The following is an 18,786-nucleotide window of genomic DNA, read 5'->3' on the forward strand; positions in this document are numbered from 1 at the left end:
TTGTCAAGGCCTAGGCACAGACCCTGAGGGGTCCTGACTAGCCCTCCATCCTGCCCCTAGTGAGGAGCCACGCCTGTGAGAATGACCAGTATGGGAAGCCCGGTGGCTGCTCTGACATCTGCCTGCTGGCCAACAGCCACAAGGCCCGGACCTGCCGTTGCCGCTCCGGCTTCAGCCTGGGCAGTGATGGGAAGTCATGCAAGAGTGAGTAACAGGGCAGGGTGTGCATGCCTGCTGGGATGGGGTGGGAAGCTGTCCTTACCCTCCTCCTCATAGTCCTACCGCTTCTGTCTGAGATACAGAGAGATGAAGGAACTTAACCAGTGTTACCATTAGTAAGGGGCAGTGACAGACCTGAACCCACATCTAAAAACAAGACTTTTCCCATTACCCCACTCCAGCTCTATAGAAGGCTTTAAATTGGCCCCTTCCTTCTTTCTTCCCTCCCTCCCTTCCTCATCCGTCCCTCCCTTTTTTCCTTCTTCCTCCTTCCCTCCCTTCCTCATCCGTCCCTCCCTTTTTTCCTTCCTCCTCCTTCCCTCCCTTCCTCATTCGTCCCTCCCTTTTTTCCTTCTTCCTCCCTCCCTCTCTCCCTCCTTTCCTTCTTTTCTTCTTCCTTTCCTTCCTTCCTTCCACAAGTAAATAAAGAGCATATACTCCGTGTCTGGCACTGTCCTAAAATAAGAACTCAGCAATGAACAGGTAAATGTCATCTCTGTCCTCCAAGGGCATATAGTCTGTCAGGGGAGACAGGCAAACAAATAAATATAAAAAAATTCAGGTGGTGGTAGGTGTTAGGAAGAAAATAAATGGAGAACAGAATTAGTGATGAAATGAGAGCTTCAGTTTAGATAGAGCCGTGGGGAGGGGGGGCTTCTCTGCAGAGATGAAATCTGAGCTAAGCAGTCTGTGAAGTGAGGCAGAGCGCCTGAAGAAGGGCGTTTCTGGCAGAGGGAGGCAGCCATGCCAAGGCTCTGAGGCCAGTGTCAGCTCGGCAACTTTGGAGCAAAGAAGTGACATTATTTAATTTAGATTTGTAAAAACATCATGCTGGCTGCTGGGTGGAGGACAGGCAGGAAACTAGTTCTATGATGTAGGCAAGAAGTGATGTGGCTTAGATTGGGATGATAGCGGAAGAAGTGAAAAGTGATCAGATTCCAACATATTTTGAAAGTGCTTTTTTTCGGGCCACTAATTTCACTACTGAGCAGTACACTTAACTGAAAACAAGCTACTTGCTATCCTTGACCCATTTCCCACCCCTAGAAGACAGGTAAAACCCTCAGGGTGTTGTCCTCTAGGCCTTACATGTTTCTGTGTCTGTCCGTGTGACCCAGAGCCTTGTTGCCCCCCACAACCCCTGACCCAGTATAGCTGGGGCATGTTAGCCCCTCGGACCACTGCGTCCAGATGCCAGCCGGCGGTTGTGTGCATGCGTCTGTGTGTCTGACTTGGTGCCTCTGTCTGTGCCGGCCCTAGAGCCAGAACACGAGCTCTTCCTCGTGTACGGCAAGGGCCGGCCAGGAATCATCCGGGGAATGGATATGGGGGCCAAGGTCCCCGATGAGCACATGATCCCCATTGAGAACCTCATGAACCCACGGGCCCTGGACTTCCACGCTGAGACTGGCTTCATCTACTTTGCGGACACCACCAGTTACCTCATTGGCCGCCAGAAGATCGATGGCACTGAGCGGGAGACTATCTTGAAGGATGGTAAGGTCCTGGAAGCAGGAGCCGTACGGAGAGGACTCCCAGGGGACGGCACCTGCCCGGGAGGGGAAACTAGCTGGGGCCTAGACGTCTCTTTCCCAGGGCACTCTTAGCATGGAGAGTCATCTACTGACTGGCTGGCTGGGCTGGTTGACATGGAGATGAGGGTACGACAGGTTGACCCCTGTGTGACCCCCTTCTTGGCAGAGTCGACAAGAGGCAGGAAGATGGATGGATTAGGCAGCATGGGCCATCTTTGCCAGCCCTTGGGAAAACTCAGGGTCTCAGCCAGTGGCTCTGAGCCCTGGCACTGGGGGTAACACAGCTCAGTAGAGGCCTGAGGCCTTGAATTGGAGCAAGCACATCAATACCCATGTGCACACACAGGGTCTGTGCAGCCAAAAGCTGCATTCTTATTTCCTGAAAAAATGCTGTCTTGTGAACTGAATCCAGTTTTTTCCCTCTGAGCTATTCAGGCAGGTCAACAATATGTTGTGTTCTGAATATCAGTCTGCAAGGAGGGTCTGAGCTGAGCTCTGCCCCTCCTCTGCTGGTGTGAGGAATTCCCAAAACTGTACTCAGGCCCCAGCGTAGAGCTCCCTAACTAATCAATCTAGCTGATCCCAGTTACCACCCTTTGCCCTATTCCCCAAACTGACCATAGGTCAGAGAAACCTCAGCAGTCAGCAGTCCTGAGACTTTGGAGAAATCAAAAGTAATTCCTCATCAGGAAAAGATTGGGGTTCCCTATACCAGGGGAACTGCTATTTAAGGACACTGGAGATGAAACCTTTAACTAAGTGAAAAATCACTTCCTACTTTATTCATTTTGTCAGCTCAGGAATTTTAGGCTGGGGATGGTGTCATACTTGTGCCCAGAGCACATTGCTTCAGCTTTCAACACTAGTTCAGGCCCAGACAGAGAGTTCACATCCTCCGCGTAGCTGTGCTGGCTGTCGTGTGCAGCTTTGAGAGGCTTTGTGCCTCAACACAGATAGGCATTACAAATGATCTTTCAGCTCCTTCCTTCAGCCTCCTGTCACTGTCTTGCCCACTGTCTTAGGCACAAAAGGCTCCCTACCCTCCCTACTGGCCAGGTTGCTCAAAGGCACATGCACCCTAAGAGTTGGAGGCAGGCAGTTTTGAGCTTCCTCTGTGGCTCTCCATTGCGGCCCCTTCACTTCCTGCAGGCATCCACAATGTGGAGGGCGTGGCCGTGGACTGGATGGGGGACAATTTGTACTGGACGGATGATGGGCCCAAGAAGACCATCAGTGTGGCCAGGTTGGAGAAAGCTGCTCAGACCCGCAAGACCCTAATAGAGGGCAAAATGACACATCCCAGGGCAATTGTGGTGGATCCACTCAATGGGTGAGTCCTCCCAGGGCCTTGGGTTGGGTGGGCTGGGCACGCTGTGAGGTCTCAGAAGTGGCGAATGAGACAGAGAGTGAATAGGGGAGGGTTGCCTAGGTGGGATGCTTAAGCAAGAATGGGAAGCTAAAAGGAGAAGTGTCCCTGTCTTCAGCGCAGTGAGAGTGACACCTTAAACACATACATAGAAATCTTGTCCTGTCACGCCCAGCTCCGAGCCCTCAGCTGGCTGGCTCCCTTGCCCTTAAAGTGAGATCTACATTCTTTATCAGGCCTGGGGTCCTACAGGTCTGCCCACAGCTCTTTTGACCTCTTCTGCACCTTACTTCCTGTTCTTGGAAGTTTGTTCTCACTAGCCCCTGTCTGTGCCTCAAGCACACATTCCTGCTGTTCCTGCTTCAGGACTTCTGCTTTTGTAGTTCCTCTGCCTGGAATTCCCAGGTACTTGCAGATCTAGCTCCTTCTCAGCATTCACATCTCAGCTCAAGCGCCAACTCCTCAGAAAGGCCTTCCTTCCCTGCTGCCTGGTCACTCCCCATGCCATCACTACTTCGTGTTCTTCCTGGCTTTTATCATTCCCCGACATGTGAGACCTTGTTGGTTGACTTATTTCTTATCTGTCTCCCTAGGTAGGATATGAGCTCCAGGAGGGCAGAAGCCTTGGCCACCTTGGTCCTTTTTGGGTCCCCAAGTGCCAGACTGTGCCTAACTTGCAGTAGGCACTTATCAAATATTTGTTGAATGGAGGAATGAATGAATGAAATGTCTGGGCCAGCGTTGAGCAGGGTAGAAAGACCCTTCTGAGGGGCTCTGGGACAACACAAATTAGATTGGAATCACAGGGAAGCTATTGATGGCAACAGTGACTCATATGATGCTGACCAGTTGCTGCCCACAGGTGGATGTACTGGACGGACTGGGAGGAGGACCCCAAGGACAGTCGACGAGGGCGGCTAGAGAGGGCCTGGATGGATGGCTCACACCGAGACATCTTTGTCACCTCCAAGACAGTGCTGTGGCCCAATGGGCTGAGCCTGGACATCCCAGCCGGGCGCCTCTACTGGGTGGATGCCTTCTATGACCGCATCGAGACCATACTGCTCAATGGCACAGACCGGAAGGTAAGCAGGCATGCACCTGTGTGTGGGTGTTCATATGTGTGTCGCTATGTTATTTCTATGTGTGGATGAGGCTCTGTGTGTGTGAATGTGTGGGCACCTGTGTGTGGTTAAGACTGGGCTTCCTCTGTGTTTACCTGTGTCTCCATGGATGTGTACATCTGTGCGCTTGTGTGCCTTATGTGCTGTGTTATTAGAGGGTTGCCTGTAGTAGAGTATATCCGTGACTGGACTGTACATGTTGTCTGCACGCTTGACCACAGCTTGTCATTCCCAGCACACATTGGGGGGGCTGCCCTCTGGGCCGTTGCTCATGCAGTTCCTTCTGCCTCCACCCCAGCTCCCCTCACCTGGCACACTGCTCGGGGCCTCCTCCTCTAGGATGTTGTCTTCAGTCTCTTCTTCCACCCCGATTACCCTGTCCTTTTCATTTCTTAGTGCCTACCAGAGGTTGGCCTTAAATAAATCTGGGCAAATGTTTCTTGGATGAAGCAATGAATCCTGTCTGTGTGCTCAGTACTTTGTGTGTGGGGGCTATGTGTGTGTGGTGTGTGTGCACGTATGTGTTGGAGGGATATGAAAGGTGTGAATGGGCACAAGAGAAGACAGTATGGACACGCTCGCCGTCAGCCTCCTGCTGGGTTCATGGTCAGGCACCTCACTCTGCAAAGCTGTCAGCCTCATGGGCCCCCAGGCTAATGGAGAAAACTAGACCCGCCCTGGGATACAGATAAATGAGGGTACAAAACAGTGACCTCTCTGGGCCTCTCTCAGTCCCGCTGTTTTTTGTCTCTAGCTCCTTAGTAACCTCCTCTTCATTCTTAGATTGTGTATGAGGGTCCTGAGCTGAACCATGCCTTTGGCCTCTGTCACCACGGCAACTACCTCTTCTGGACCGAGTACCGGAGTGGCAGTGTTTACCGCTTGGAACGGGGCACAGGAGGTGCCCCCCCCACTGTGACCCTTCTGCGCAGTGAGCGGCCCCCCATCTTTGAGATCCGCATGTATGATGCCCAGCAGCAGCAAGGTACCCCTTGGGGCTGACACTGGTGATGGGGTGGGATCTGGATAGGGGGGTAAAGGCACTCCCCCTGGGATCCTAGGCTCTCAAAAAGAGGGGTGGCCAACTCTTCCCCTTTGAGTGAGACCTAGATTCCTTATCAGGCCAGGGTCTGTGGTCCTACGGGGAATACCACAGCTTGTTTGACCTCATCTGAATCTTACTTTCTGCCCTTCCTTCCCCATCGCCCTCCCTGCCCCATGCCTGCATCTCCTCTTCTTCAACATGCTCATGGTCCACTCGATGTTGCGTCTCTTTCTGTCTTCACTTTAATGCGTCTCCTCCCCTATTTTCTCGTTTCCCCTCCATCCCCTGTTCTCCCCCTTCTCCCCAACCCCTCCCTGTGGCCCTCCTTTACAGTGGGTACCAACAAATGCCGGGTGAACAACGGTGGCTGTAGCAGCCTGTGCCTGGCCACCCCTGGGAGTCGCCAGTGTGCCTGCGCTGAAGACCAGGTGTTGGACACAGACGGTGTCACTTGCTTAGGTACGGTGTCACTTGCTTAGAGGTCCCAGATGGGGTGGGAGGCGCAGAAGCAGACCCCAACAGGAGGAGGCCACGGGGTCCAATGAGAGATGAAGGAGGCAAAGAGGGCCCTCTTGGGGCAACAGAAGGTGAGGGATGAGGCGAGAGAAGGCTCTGGGGACCAGGAGCGAGGCATGAGAGGGGTGTAAGAGGGCACAAAGATGAAGGGAAACTGAGTGATGAGCAGGACAACTACAAAAAGAAGAAAATATTCTTCTCTTACATTTATTTTCCCATTGTAAAATACTAATATAACAGTAGTTCTAAGTATCAGAAATTAGAGAAGAAAAAAAAAAGCCCAAAATCTACCAGCAAACTCCACTGTATGGTAAACCTTTGTGGTAAATTGAATACCATCCTTTTTTTGTTGGGTGAGTTATATGGTTTGGTTTTCGCATAAACCATATGAGTTATATGGTTTGTACTAGGCATAGCTGTACTCATACTGTACATAAAATACCTTCTTTGCCTGACCTGTGGTGGCGCAGTGGATAAAGCGTTAGCCTGGAAACACTGAGGTTGCCGGTTCAAAACCCTGGGCTTGCCTGGTCAAGGCACATATGGGAGTTGATGCTTCCTGCTCCTCCCCCCTTCTCTCTCTCTCTCTCTCCTCTCTATAATGAATAAATAAAATCTAAAAAAAAATTAAAAAAAAAATACCTTCTTTTGTTGGAGTTCATATGTGTCATGGCATTTTCTGTGTTATTCTTGTATATTTTAAATGGCCTCATTTTTAAAAATAAAAATAGATTGTGCTCCTTACAAAAGTAAGTAAAGAAACATTATAGAAAATAGAAGAAAAAGTACAAGTCACTCCAAATGCCACCACCCATTGATACTATTGTTACCATTTGGGAGACCATCCTCCCAAATATTTTTTTTGTGTATTTACTTTTCTTTTCTTTCTTTTTTTCTTGTGAGAGATAGAGAGAGGGGGCAGATAGGGACAAACAGGAAGAGAGAGAGATGAGAAGCATCAATTCTTTGTTGCGGCTCCTTAGTTGTTCATTGATTGCTTTCTCATATGTGCCTTGACCGTGGGCCTTCAGCAGACCAAGTAACCCCTTGCTCAAGCCAGTGACCTTGGGTCCAAGCCAGCGACCTTGGGCTCAAGCCAGCAACCTTTGGGCTCAAGCCAATGACCATGGGGTCATGTTTATGGTCCCATGCTCCAGCCGGCGACCTCAGGGTTTTGAACCTGGGTCCTCTGCATCTAGGGCCAATGCTTTACCCACTGTGCCACTGCCTGGTCAGGCACATTTATCTTTCTTAAATGGAACCATGCTGCAGTGCTGTTCTATTTCCTGCTTTTGTCACTTGACAGTATGTCATGAATAGGTAAGCAGAATTTTTAATGGCCAAAATAGATTTCAAATTTAGGGAAAGTTCCATAATTTACTTAACCATTTCTCTACTGTTGGATGTTCAGGTCATTTCCACTTTTTTGTTGTAATCACAGCCAATATTTACTGAGCACAGATTATGTACTAGGCACAGTTATAAGCACTTCCCATGTAGTAACTTATTTATTCCTTAAAATATTCCTGTAGGAAAGATCATTTTATTATCCCCAATTTACAGATAAAGAAATGAGACCGAAAGTTAGAGCAGGCATATGAACTCAGGAAGTCTGACCCAGATACTGTTTCTCAATCACCCACTCTGCTATTTCACACACCTTCATGCCTTCCCATGTTCTGGGTGGGTTCCTTACAATAGAATCTCAGAAGTGCAAATGGGTCAGTGGGGCCCTTCGTGCACAGCCGAGATTGAGTGACCAGGCAGGTAGAGGGCAAGAGCATTGGCGGAGAGAGGAACTCAGTGGCCAGGGTAATGGAAAGATAGTCTGCATGGACATAGAAATCCACAAGAATTAAAACAGGAGTGATTTTGGAAAAAGTGACTCTGAGCCGGGATCTAAAAGCCCTTAAGAATGACAGGGAGGGACCTGGAGGCCTATAGAAATACGGGTTGGGATGGTCTGATAACACAAAAGTCAACATGGACCTTTCAGAAAGGAGAGAGGGAGAATGGTTGGGAAGCAGTAGCAAGAAGCGAGGTGGACACCTCCAGGCCCAGGGACCCCTGGGCTCTGGGAGAGAAAATGGCCACCCTCGGGGCCCATGGGAAGGTTTCTGGAATAGAGTGGAGATGAGAGATGGGGCAGAAAGGGGATACCCAGAGTTGTAAGGTCTAGAGACAGGGTCTGACGTGGGAGGCCTGGGCTTCTTGAGGTGGCTGGGCCAAAAACAAAGGACATGGCCTGACCTGTAGTAGCACAGTGGACAAAGCATCGACGTGGGATGCTGATGTCGCCAAAAACAAAGGACACAATGGTTTTACTTCTAACCTCCCAAGGTGGACTGTGGCCATGAGTGCGAGTGCTGGGGGACAGGAGCCAGAGCCTGCAGAGTACTGGGGTCTGTTTCACTCTTGCTGGTGAAGTGGGTACGTCTGTAAAGAAAGACCAGGGCAGGGCCCTGAAGGTCTCAGAGACACCTTCCAAGGAGCAGTTTGTAGAGATAGCAGGGAGGGTGAGGATTGGTCTGCTCAGTGGGTGCAGAAGTACGGGGGCTCTGTGCTCTCTTAGAAGCTGGTTATTCTCAGGCCACTCTCAAGTACAGGGCATGTTAGAGTAGACATCATCCTGTGGCTTGCCATAGAGTTGCAGTTTTCATCCAGATAATTTATTCATGAAGAATTACGCACTAGGAAGAATTACCCTGTGTATCATTTTTAAATAATTATAAAAAGCAAAGTACAGGGGTTAGCATGTGACCAATGATCTGGGTCTGACTTTCCGCTTCACACACTTACGGTGCCCACAGCGAACCCATCCTACGTGCCTCCACCCCAGTGCCAGCCAGGAGAGTTTGCCTGTGCCAACAGCCGGTGCATCCAGGAGCGCTGGAAGTGTGACGGTGACAACGACTGCCTGGACAACAGCGATGAGGCCCCAGCCCTCTGCCGTGAGTCGCCTGACCTCTGGTGGGCGGTGCCTTCAGGGCAGCTGATGGAACTGGGGGACTGGAACTGCACCCTCTCAGTGACCTCTGACCTGTCCCCTCTCCAGATCAGCACACCTGCCCCTCAGACCGTTTCAAGTGCAAGAACAACCGGTGCATTCCTAACCGCTGGCTCTGTGACGGGGACAATGACTGTGGGAACAGTGAAGATGAGTCCAACGCCACTTGTTCAGGTGTGGAACAGGGGGTGGATCACACCAGGCACCTCTCAGTCAAGGAGGCAAGGTGGCAGGGGGCCAGGCTGGGCAAGACAGAGGGGTCTCGGGAAAGAAAAGTGCGAGCATTGGGCAGAGAGGGTGGAGAGGGGTGCTGTCCCCTTGCCCTGAAGGAAAAGGTTGGCTGGGAGGACCGAGCCTGCAAGGGACAGAGCACAGCTCTAGGGGGAGGTAAGAGCCAGGCGGGGCAGATCTTCTCGAAGGAGACCAGAGGCCCCTCGGAAGATGAGGTGATGTAGCCACTGTGAAACCCCATAGGTGGTTTTGAAATTCTTTAAGAAAAAATGGCTTTGAAACCCTTGGAAAGACTTCTTCTTTCACAGAGAATAATAGGAAAGGAAAGGAAAATTAAGAAAGGGGACAGGACTATGAACAGTCATACCCATTCCCATCTTCAGCTCGCACCTGCCCACCCAACCAGTTCTCCTGTGCCAGTGGCCGCTGCATCCCCATCTCCTGGACGTGTGATCTGGATGATGACTGTGGGGACCGCTCTGATGAGTCAGCCTCCTGTGGTAAGAGGGACAGCAGGAAGGCCAGGCTGGCATGAAGGAGGTCACCCATGAGACCATCCCCAGGTTGGGAAGGCTAGAAAGATACTGCAAGTTAGTCCTATGTGGTCTTGAACAAGTTACTTCATCTTGATGGCCTCTGTGTTTCATCTGCAAAGCAGGGATCATGATAGCGCCCTTATTACAGCATTGATGTGGGGGTTCAGTGAGACTGTGCATGGGAAACATAACGCAGGACCCATGTTTGGTGACTGCTAGCTTTAAAAGAGGATGCTCAGAGCCTGACCAGGTGGTGGCGCAGTAGATAGAGAGTCGGACTGGGATGCAGAGGACCCAGGTTCGAGACCCCGAGGTGGCCAGCTTGAGCGCGGGCTCATCTGGTTTGAGCAAAGCTCACCAGCTTGGACCCAAGGTCGCTGGCTCAAGCAAGGGGTTACTCGGTCTGCTGAAGGCCCACGGTCAAAGCACATATGAGAAAGCAATCAATGAACAACTAAAGTGCCACAGCAAAAAACTGATGATTGATGCTTCTCATCTCTTCGTTCCTGTCTGTCCCTCTCTCTGACTCTCTCTCTCTGTCTCTCAAAAAAAAAAAAAAAAAAAAGAGGATGCTTAGAGAGAGGTGGGGAAATGGCAGAGTTTCAGGCTGCAGCATTGCTGCTTAGTCTTCTCTCCCCTGTCTGGCCGCGCTTAGAGCTACTCATTACAAGAGGGACCCTGCACCTACCTGCTGGGTGCTATGATGCTGTATAATCTTGAGGGCCCTACTCATCTATGCTTTCTCCCTGACAGCCTATCCCACCTGCTTCCCCCTGACTCAGTTTACCTGCAACAATGGCAGATGCATCAACATCAATTGGCGATGTGACAATGGTAAGAGCTCCACCTGACCGGACCCCCAGGAAAGCTAGAAGCTGCATCCAGGCCCTGGGGGAATCAGGCCCAGGGGGTTTTAGAATCAAGCCAGGGCCCCCTTTCAGTTCACTAAAGCCACACTGGTTGGCTGGGAGAGAGGAGGAGGAGCCGTAAATGCTGCAGGGGAACCAAGATGAGTGTGAGGGGTACCCTGCCCATTGCCTGTCTGCATTGTTCCTCCCTAGGCAGGGCCTGAGCTGTCTCTTTCTGGGCGAAGGCTCAGGGGCGGGGAAGCAAAAAAGGCTGGGATAGGGGGCAGAGCAACGAGAACTCAGTGCCCAACTTCCTTCTTCCTGCAAACCCCATCTCCTGAAGTCCCTGGCACACCCTCCAGGCTCCTGCTCCCAGAGCCCACCTGGTGGTCAGTCACGGACCAGGTGGTACTAGCCCTTAGCCACAAGGGCCAGTGGATCATCGTGTGTGTGCCATCCCAGGGCTTGGCAGTGTCTGTGTAGTGTTGTGACGTGTTGCACCAGTGGCTCCAGCCCTGGCTTACATGTGAAAGGATGGACTGGGTCAGCGTCATGTTGTCCCTCATCTTTGCCGTGTCTCGTGTGCCAATGGTTGCCCTGGCGGTTTCTGTGTTTCAGAGAAGGATTGTGGGGACGGCTCTGATGAAAAGACCTGTCCTGAGCCTGCCGGTCAGTGCATAGAAGCACATGCACCATCACCCCCAGAGCCCCAGCTGGCCTCTGGTCCCCTCTCAGGATGCCCAGGCAGCTCCCCTCAGAGGCCCTAGGATGTGACAGAAGAGAGAGAGAGAGAGAGAGAGAGAGAGAGAGAGAGAGAGAGAGAGAGAGAGAGGAGGCAACAGGAGAAAGCAAACAGTGGAAAGGAAAGAAGCAGAGCAGGCAGAAAGAACCACTCAGAGAAGAAGAGATGACAGAGAGGAGGGACAAGGCATCCAAGAGAGAGGGCATGGAAAGAGTTAGAGGAGCAAATCCAGTTGGGAGAGACAAGAACACTACCCAAGGGGCAGAGCCAAACTGTAGTCTTCCCAAGCTTTCTGAAAGCGTGGAGGAAGTCCAGTAAGCCCCCCACCGTTGAGGCCTGGAAAGCACGACATCCATCCCCTCTCCCTCAGATGCCTTCCAGTGGCCCCTGACTCTTCCTAGCTGTAGGCATTGCCCCTTGTGAGGTGGGTGCTCAGCATATGTGGCCCAGTGATGCCCAAGTTCAGGGCAGGGCCTGATTAAGCCCTTTCCTCCCCAGCAGGGAGGCCTCGCCTACACTTCACTTATCTCTCTCCCTCTAAAACCAGAGAAATCCCTACCTTTCCCCAAAAGCAAAAGCAAACAGACCCTGTTCCCACACCCTGCCCAAATGAAGAGCATGCTGTATGCCCCTCCGCCCTCACCCCAGTCTCCTGGAACTCAGGGAAAGGCCCTTCTGGAACCTGTCCGCCTCCCCTCCCCCCCATGTGGGCCATGGTGCATGCTGCAGTCTATGCAGTTTCTGTGTCTTTTCTGTTTGTTTTTTTTCTCAGTGGGGGGATTGGGGTGGGCTGCGGTGGGAATGAGGAGGCGGGAGTAGGGGCCCCAAGCTGGGGTCACAGAGAAAGCTGCTTGCTGACCTGCTTCTTGCCTTCTTGCCTCCCCCCAGACAATGACTGTGGGGACAACAGTGACGAGGCCGGCTGCAGCCACTCTTGCTCTAGCACCCAGTTCAAGTGCAACAGTGGGCGCTGCATCCCAGAGCACTGGACCTGCGATGGGGACAACGACTGCGGGGACTATAGTGACGAGACACACGCCAACTGCACCAATCAGGGTAGGCACCTGGGGCCAGCAGGGCGGGGCGGGGCTGTCCACATGCCAGTCATTCAGCCAGCCACCCATCCATCTGGGAGCCAGAGATAACCCAGACAGAGCTCTTATCCTGGAGGAGTTTCCAGTCCTGTGGGAGAGGGAGATTGCCAACAAGTTATTGTCACACACTGTTAAGATTGTGGGCTTTGCAGCTGGGTGGCCTTGAGTTTGAGCTCCAGCTCTGCTACTTACTATCTGGATGGCCTTGAGCAAGTTACTTAATCTTGATGGTCTCTGTGCGTTTCACTTGCAAAGTGGGGACAATAATAGCACTGTCACTGTGCTGTGTGGGGGTTCAGTGAGATAGATCATGCATGAAAAGCACTCAGCATAAGGCTTGTGTTTGGGACCTGGTTGCTTGGAAGGGGGTACTCAAAGGCGTAGGGATGCAGGGTGGGGTCAAAGGAGAGAGGTGTTGTCTCTGTGAGGGTCCCTAGTGTCCAAACTGCCAGGAACCAGGTCGGGGGCAGTGGGACTGAGTTTATTGGAGGGCACAGACCCTCTCAGGGGGTGTTGGTTTCTCAGCTCTGGCTGATTATTACCATAGAAGGATGCTGACCCAGGATTACCCTGGCTTTGAGAGAAATCAGAATGCAGATTTTCATGTGAAATCTGCCCATTTGTAAGTACATATATTAGTGTCCTAGGGCTGCCACAACAAAGTATCACAGACTGAGGAATAACAGACTTAAATAACAGAAATTTATAGTCTCACAGTTCTGGAGGCTAGAAGTTTAAGACTCAAAGGTCAGCCTGACCAGGCGGCGGCGCAGTGGATAGAGCATCGGACTGGGATGCAGAGGACCCAGGTTTGAGGCCCTGAGGTCGCCAGCTTGAGCGCGGGCTCATCTTGTTTGAGCAGCGCTCACCAGTTTGGACCCAAGGTCTCTGGCTCGAGCAAGGGGTTACTCGGTCTGCTGTGGCCCCGCGGTCAAGGCACATATGAGAAAGCAATCAATGAACAACTAAGGTGTCGCAACAAAAAACTAATGATTGATGCTTCTCATCTCTCTTCATTTCTGTCTGGTCTGTCCCTATCTATCCTCTCTCTGACTCTCTCTCTATCTCTGTAAAAAAAAAAAAAAAAAAAATTCAAAGGTCAGCGGGGTTGGCTCCGTCCGCGGGCTGTGCAGGAGAGTCCGTGCCAGGCCCCTCTCCCAGCTTCTGGAGTTCACTGGCGGTCCTTGGCTTGTCCATGCTGCTCCCCAATCTGTGCCTCCATCTTCACAGGGCATTCTACCTGTGTGTGTCAGTCTCTGTGTCCGTTATTTCCTCCTTACATAAGGAGATATCTTAAATTAATCACCTTATATTGATCACCTGCAAAGACCTATTTCCAAATAAGGTCACATTCACAGGTACCATGAGTTAGGCCTTTGGCATCTTTTTTTAGGGAACATACGTCAAACTGTAATAATTGGCAATTGATTTGAAAAGTTTTAAAAACACTGCAGGCCAAAATCTTTCCACAGGCATCTGGCCCCTGGGCCATCAGTTTACAGCCTTTTGCCTTGTCAAGTTAAGGTGCACAAGGTGGGAATAGTAATAAGTATTGAGCACTCACTATGGGCCCAGCACTGAGAAGGATGGGGAGAGCCACCCAGGCCCAGGAGACAGTCACTGAGTTCCCAGGGCCATTGCTGAGAAAGGCTGGGTGAGGAGAACAGGTAATAGTGCCTTGGGGTTCTCAGACGGGGTCCCTGGAGGCCTGTGTATGGCCTGGTGGGAAGAGCTTTCAGCTCTGCACTTACAAGCTGGGTGAACTTGGGCAAGTTGCTTCTTCTGAACCTTGGCTTCCTCCTCTAGGAAATGAGAGGAGGTGTGTGTGTGGGGGGGCTGGCACATGGGATCAGGGGTGTCATGCTTGGTAGCAATTGTTAATTATGGTTGTGAGCTGAAATTGTCTGGGACCATTCAGGAGGAGGTGGGATTTGAACTGGGCCCTGATGAGGGATTGGACTGTGGGTAAATGGACAAGCGGGAGGGTCTGCAGGGTGGAGGTGGGGTGGCCTTGAGAACCCAGCAGTCAGACTTAAAGGGTGAAGCTGAACACTCCTGCAGAAGCCAGTGGGGGCTGGATGGGGCCCCTCAGACCCGAGGGGTAGTGAGGAATGAGGTTGTGTTGAACGGGGCAGATTATAGCAGGTGAAAGTCAGGCACTGAGGACCTTCAAAGGATTTTGAAGCTGGAAGAAGATATGTGTAGGAGGTCTTTCCAAAGACAGTCCTGGGAAGAGCTTAGATTAGAAATTTGTTCAGGGGCCCCAAGGAGGGAATATCAGCTTGGAGTCTGCTACTGAAGTCCGGGTACAAGATAAGAGCGTCCGCCATGTTCCTGGCGGGGCAGGGAAGAAAAGCGAGGCCTGCAGCAGCAGTGTGAATGTTGGGTGAGCCGGGTGCACAGTCACCTTTGTCCTCCAGGGGTTGTTTCTGCTCCTTCCCTGGCCTCTTGAGTCAGATCTCAGCCTAGCAGCCAGATTGATCTTGCAGAATTTAAGTCAGATTCTGCCCAGCCCCGCCCTCAAGCCTACACTGGCTCCTTACATATTTAGAATCAATACCAAATGTTGCTTCATGGCCTGCGGGGCTCGCCTCACCTCTCTGACCTGTGTTCCTGCCACTCATCTCCTACCTCACTCTGCTCAGGCTGTGTAGCTTCAAGTGTGCCCTGGGCATTTTTCCAATGCACCCTGCATAGTTCAGTCTCAGACTTTGCACTAGCTGTTCCCTCTGCATAGACTACAACCCCAGGTGTTCTCATGGTTCATGCCATTCAGGCCTCTGCTCACATGTCTCCCACTCAGAGGGCTTCCCTGATTGTCCCATCTAAAGTAGCATCCTCATCCCACTCTAGCCTTGACCTGGCTTTGTGTCCATAGTTTTGATCACTGCCTACAATTCCACTCTGGATTTCTGTGTCACGTTTTCATTGTCTGTCTTCCCCACTCACACTTTTAACTCCATGAGGGTAAGGACTTCATCTTGCACATGCTAGCACCTGAAACAGTGCCCGGCACACAGCAGGCAATCAGGAAGTGTCTGTGGAGTGAAGGAATGAAACAGAAGCTAGGCTAAGGTGAGAGGCACTGAGCTCTGGCCTAGCAAATTGCTCATCCGGTAGAGCTCTCGTGTGTGAAACAGGGAGGTTAGATGAGATGATCTTTGGGGTCCTGGAAGGTGTAACATCCCTGACTCTCAGCGCTTCCAGAGAGTGTCAGCAGTGCTCCGAGGGCTCTTCATCCCTGTCTCTGCTCAGAACCTTGGGGTGGGCATAGAGGGAGGGGCGACTGGAAAGGTAGATATGGGAATGGCTGACCTGGAGCCCCTGTGCCCACCCAATGCCCTCCACCTGTCCCCCTGCAGCCACAAGACCTCCTGGCGGCTGCCACAGTGATGAGTTCCAGTGCCGGCTGGATGGTCTGTGCATCCCCCTGCGGTGGCGCTGTGATGGGGACACTGACTGCATGGACTCCAGTGATGAGAAGAGCTGCGAGGGAGTGACCCACGTCTGTGACCCCAATGTCAAGTTTGGCTGCAAGGACTCTGGTAAAAAAGAAGTATTAGTATTGCAGGGAGCTTAGAATGGGGCAACATGGACAGGAGGAGACCGTACTGAGAGCAGAACAGAGCAGTGGCGAGGGAGACAGCGCCGTGCTGGGGGGGGCGGGGTACGGAGACTGTGCAGAAAAGCTTGTGCATGATGCATGGAGAAGACATGAAGGGGCCAGGGCCAGCCCTAGGGGCCTGGAGCAAAACCCTCACTAGAACTGAGCTTCAACACCTCTTGTAGATTCCTGCTTTCTTTGTTGCCTGTATGACTTTGACAGAAAAAGCTTTAAGGTTCTTAGTGGACCCTTTGGCATTGCCGTCATGACCCTGTTAGAGAACTCTGTGGGTCCAGGGAAGACACGGGGAGCCCTGTTGCCCAGGGCTGGTGCCTCATACTCTACCCATCCCTCAGCTCGGTGCATCAGCAAAGCATGGGTGTGTGATGGCGACAGTGACTGTGAAGACAACTCAGATGAAGAGAACTGTGAGTCCCTGGCCTGCAGGCCACCTTCACACCCCTGTGCGAACACCACCTCAGTCTGCCTGCCCCCCGACAAGCTGTGTGATGGCAACGATGACTGTGGAGACGGCTCCGATGAGGGAGAACTCTGTGGTGAGGCCCAGACCTAGAGGGGGCTCCTGGAGGGCAGTGGGGGGGTGGCTGGGTAGGGAGGCTGGGCCAGGGCCATGAACAGGCAGGGCAGGCTCTGTGAGGAGAGGTCTGAGACTAGGAAAGGGCAGCTCTGGTTGCTGGACAAGTATTACCCAGAACAGTTACCAGCAACCCATGTTGACTTACAACTCATCTTAGCAAGAGGCTGTGCTACGTGCATCACATTATTATAACATTTAATCCATAAAGCAGCCCTGTGAGGCAGATACTGTTATCATCTCCATCTTACAGATGAGAAAACTGAGGTACAGAGAGGTTAAATAACTGGTCTAAGGTCAAACAGCCCCTAAAGTGCTGTGAAGACAGTGCAGTGTGGCCCCTCACTGCATGCACCAACCCCTCACCCACACTTGTCCCACAGAGCAGTGCAGGGCTGGCTTTCAAGATGAAGGCACCAGGTTGAGGGTTGATGTGGTCAGGGCAGGCTTCCCAGAAGAGGTGGGAATTTAATGAGTGAACTTGACTCGAAGGAACTGCTGAGCTAAAGCCAGCCCAAGGAGGTGGGAATTTAATTGGGTTCTCAAAGATGTGCAGATCTTTCAGAGTGAGTGAGAACATGGTGGGGGAGAAAGGCGTTCATTCAAGATCAAAAGAAATGGTGGTCAGGGAGGGCCACAAGGTGTGACTTGGGGATGAAGAGCAGAGCAGAGCGCCTTATCTCCTGTGAGCCAGGCAGCATCGGGTTCCTGAAAGGAGATAAGGCGGGTTGGGACAAGCCTTGAGAACTGCTGACGGGTCAACTGACGTGTCAGGGCTGGCAGATCCCAAGGTATGTCAGGACCTAGGCAGACATTTCGTACTGCACCTCACCCCAAGTCAGGAGAAATCAAGAAAAAGGGAATGCGTTTCCAACCCTCCCAGCAGAGGCAAAGAAAGTCAGGGCCCCTACCACGGGCTCAAGAAACAGCAAGAAAGTGGAGACCAGAGCGATGTAGCCATGTTGTGGGAAGGGGAAGAGGAGAGGTGGCTCCAGTGGTGGGTGCTGGGGTCCCAACCCTAGTCCTGAGAAAGCGTGGGAAGCAGTGGGACAGAAGGTAAGCTAGGAGTGGAAAAGAAGGATGCCATGGGCAGGGTTCCAGGGTTCTGTCTGGCCTGTGTCAGACTTGGAGCCCAGCAGGGCCACGGTCCTGCCTCCTCTGGGACCCTGACCTTGATCCTGTCCTCTGATCCCCAACCCCCAGATCAGTGTTCCCTGAATAACGGAGGCTGCAGCCACAACTGCTCAGTGGCACCTGGGGAAGGCATTGTGTGTTCCTGCCCTCTGGGCATGGAGCTGGGGCCCGACAACCACACCTGTCAGATCCAGAGCTACTGTGCCAAGCACCTCAAGTGCAGCCAGAAGTGCGACCAGAACAAGTTCAGTGTGAAGTGCTCCTGCTACGAGGGATGGGTGCTGGAGCCCGATGGTGAAAGCTGCCGCAGCCTGGGTAAAACACGGGGGAGCCGGGGGGGGGGGGGGGGGGGGGGGGGGGGGGGCTCGCAGCTGGGCGGGCCGAGGCAGGTCCTTGAATTGTGATTGGCTGGCCTTGGATGGCTGAATGCTAAAGGCTAAGGTTTCCGTCTGGCCCAGCCCCAGAGCCAACAGAGACCCCGCCTGCCCCTTACAAACATAAGAAACGTCCAAACCTGTAGAGAATGTTTTGAGTTTACTTGAATCAAACTGACAACAGTTGCCAGGAAGCAAAATCTCAATGGACTGAAAAAATGCTCCAGAGAATGGCAGTTTTACATCTTATTTTATACATTAAAATCATAGGAAGAGGCCTAAGGAGGGTTACATTAAATCCAATGGTGGTAGATTAAGGGGACAGGGGCAAGGAACTCTGGGATTGGATAGAAAGTAAAACAGAGAGGCACTTACATCTTTACATTGGTGGTATGGGATACTTTCTAACTACAATTTACAGCACACAGAGGTGGCCTCCTGGAAACATAACAAGGAGGTGTTCTGTGGTCTCCATGCTCTGGTGCCGTGGTTGTGCCCTGTGGGGTCGGGGAAAAGATTACTCTGACATTCCAAAAGTATGTTTACCTTTGATGTAAAAAGACAATAGGGTTATTTGAGGACAAGATTGACCTTTGTCGCCTGACCAGGCGGTGGCGCAGTGGATAGAGCCTCGGACTAGGATGGGGAAGACCCAGGTTCGAGACTCCGAGGTCACCAGCTTGAGCACGGGCTCATCTGGTTTGAGCAAAGCTCACCAGCTTGTACCCAAGGTTGCTGGCTTGAGCAAGGTCTGCTGTGGCCCCCTGGTCAAGGCACATATGAGAAAGCAATCAATGAACAACTAAGGTGTTGCAA

At 52.0% G+C, this 18,786-nt stretch overlaps 2 protein-coding genes across 3 annotated transcripts in view; one reads left to right on the forward strand and one right to left on the reverse strand.

Annotated features, from left to right (window-relative positions):
* Positions 1 to 18,786, reverse strand: part of STAT6 (signal transducer and activator of transcription 6) — an 87,790-nt gene that overhangs the window by 54,886 nt on the left and 14,118 nt on the right. The window lies entirely within an intron of this gene.
* The window catches only part of LRP1 (LDL receptor related protein 1), an 81,620-nt gene that overhangs the window by 28,529 nt on the left and 34,305 nt on the right, over positions 1 to 18,786 (forward strand). The window contains exons 10-23 of the mRNA XM_066258743.1: positions 61 to 204; positions 1,480 to 1,716; positions 2,904 to 3,084; positions 3,983 to 4,205; positions 5,028 to 5,229; positions 5,623 to 5,748; positions 8,616 to 8,756; positions 8,861 to 8,986; positions 9,427 to 9,543; positions 10,333 to 10,413; positions 12,058 to 12,225; positions 15,626 to 15,808; positions 16,224 to 16,424; positions 17,666 to 17,911. Coding sequence (XP_066114840.1) covers positions 61 to 204; positions 1,480 to 1,716; positions 2,904 to 3,084; positions 3,983 to 4,205; positions 5,028 to 5,229; positions 5,623 to 5,748; positions 8,616 to 8,756; positions 8,861 to 8,986; positions 9,427 to 9,543; positions 10,333 to 10,413; positions 12,058 to 12,225; positions 15,626 to 15,808; positions 16,224 to 16,424; positions 17,666 to 17,911 — 2,376 coding nt within the window. The remainder of the gene's footprint in view (positions 1 to 60; positions 205 to 1,479; positions 1,717 to 2,903; positions 3,085 to 3,982; positions 4,206 to 5,027; positions 5,230 to 5,622; positions 5,749 to 8,615; positions 8,757 to 8,860; positions 8,987 to 9,426; positions 9,544 to 10,332; positions 10,414 to 12,057; positions 12,226 to 15,625; positions 15,809 to 16,223; positions 16,425 to 17,665; positions 17,912 to 18,786) is intronic.

The sequence above is a fragment of the Saccopteryx bilineata genome, chromosome 2, assembly GCF_036850765.1.
Source record: "Saccopteryx bilineata isolate mSacBil1 chromosome 2, mSacBil1_pri_phased_curated, whole genome shotgun sequence".
NCBI classification, from domain to species: Eukaryota; Metazoa; Chordata; class Mammalia; order Chiroptera; family Emballonuridae; genus Saccopteryx; species Saccopteryx bilineata.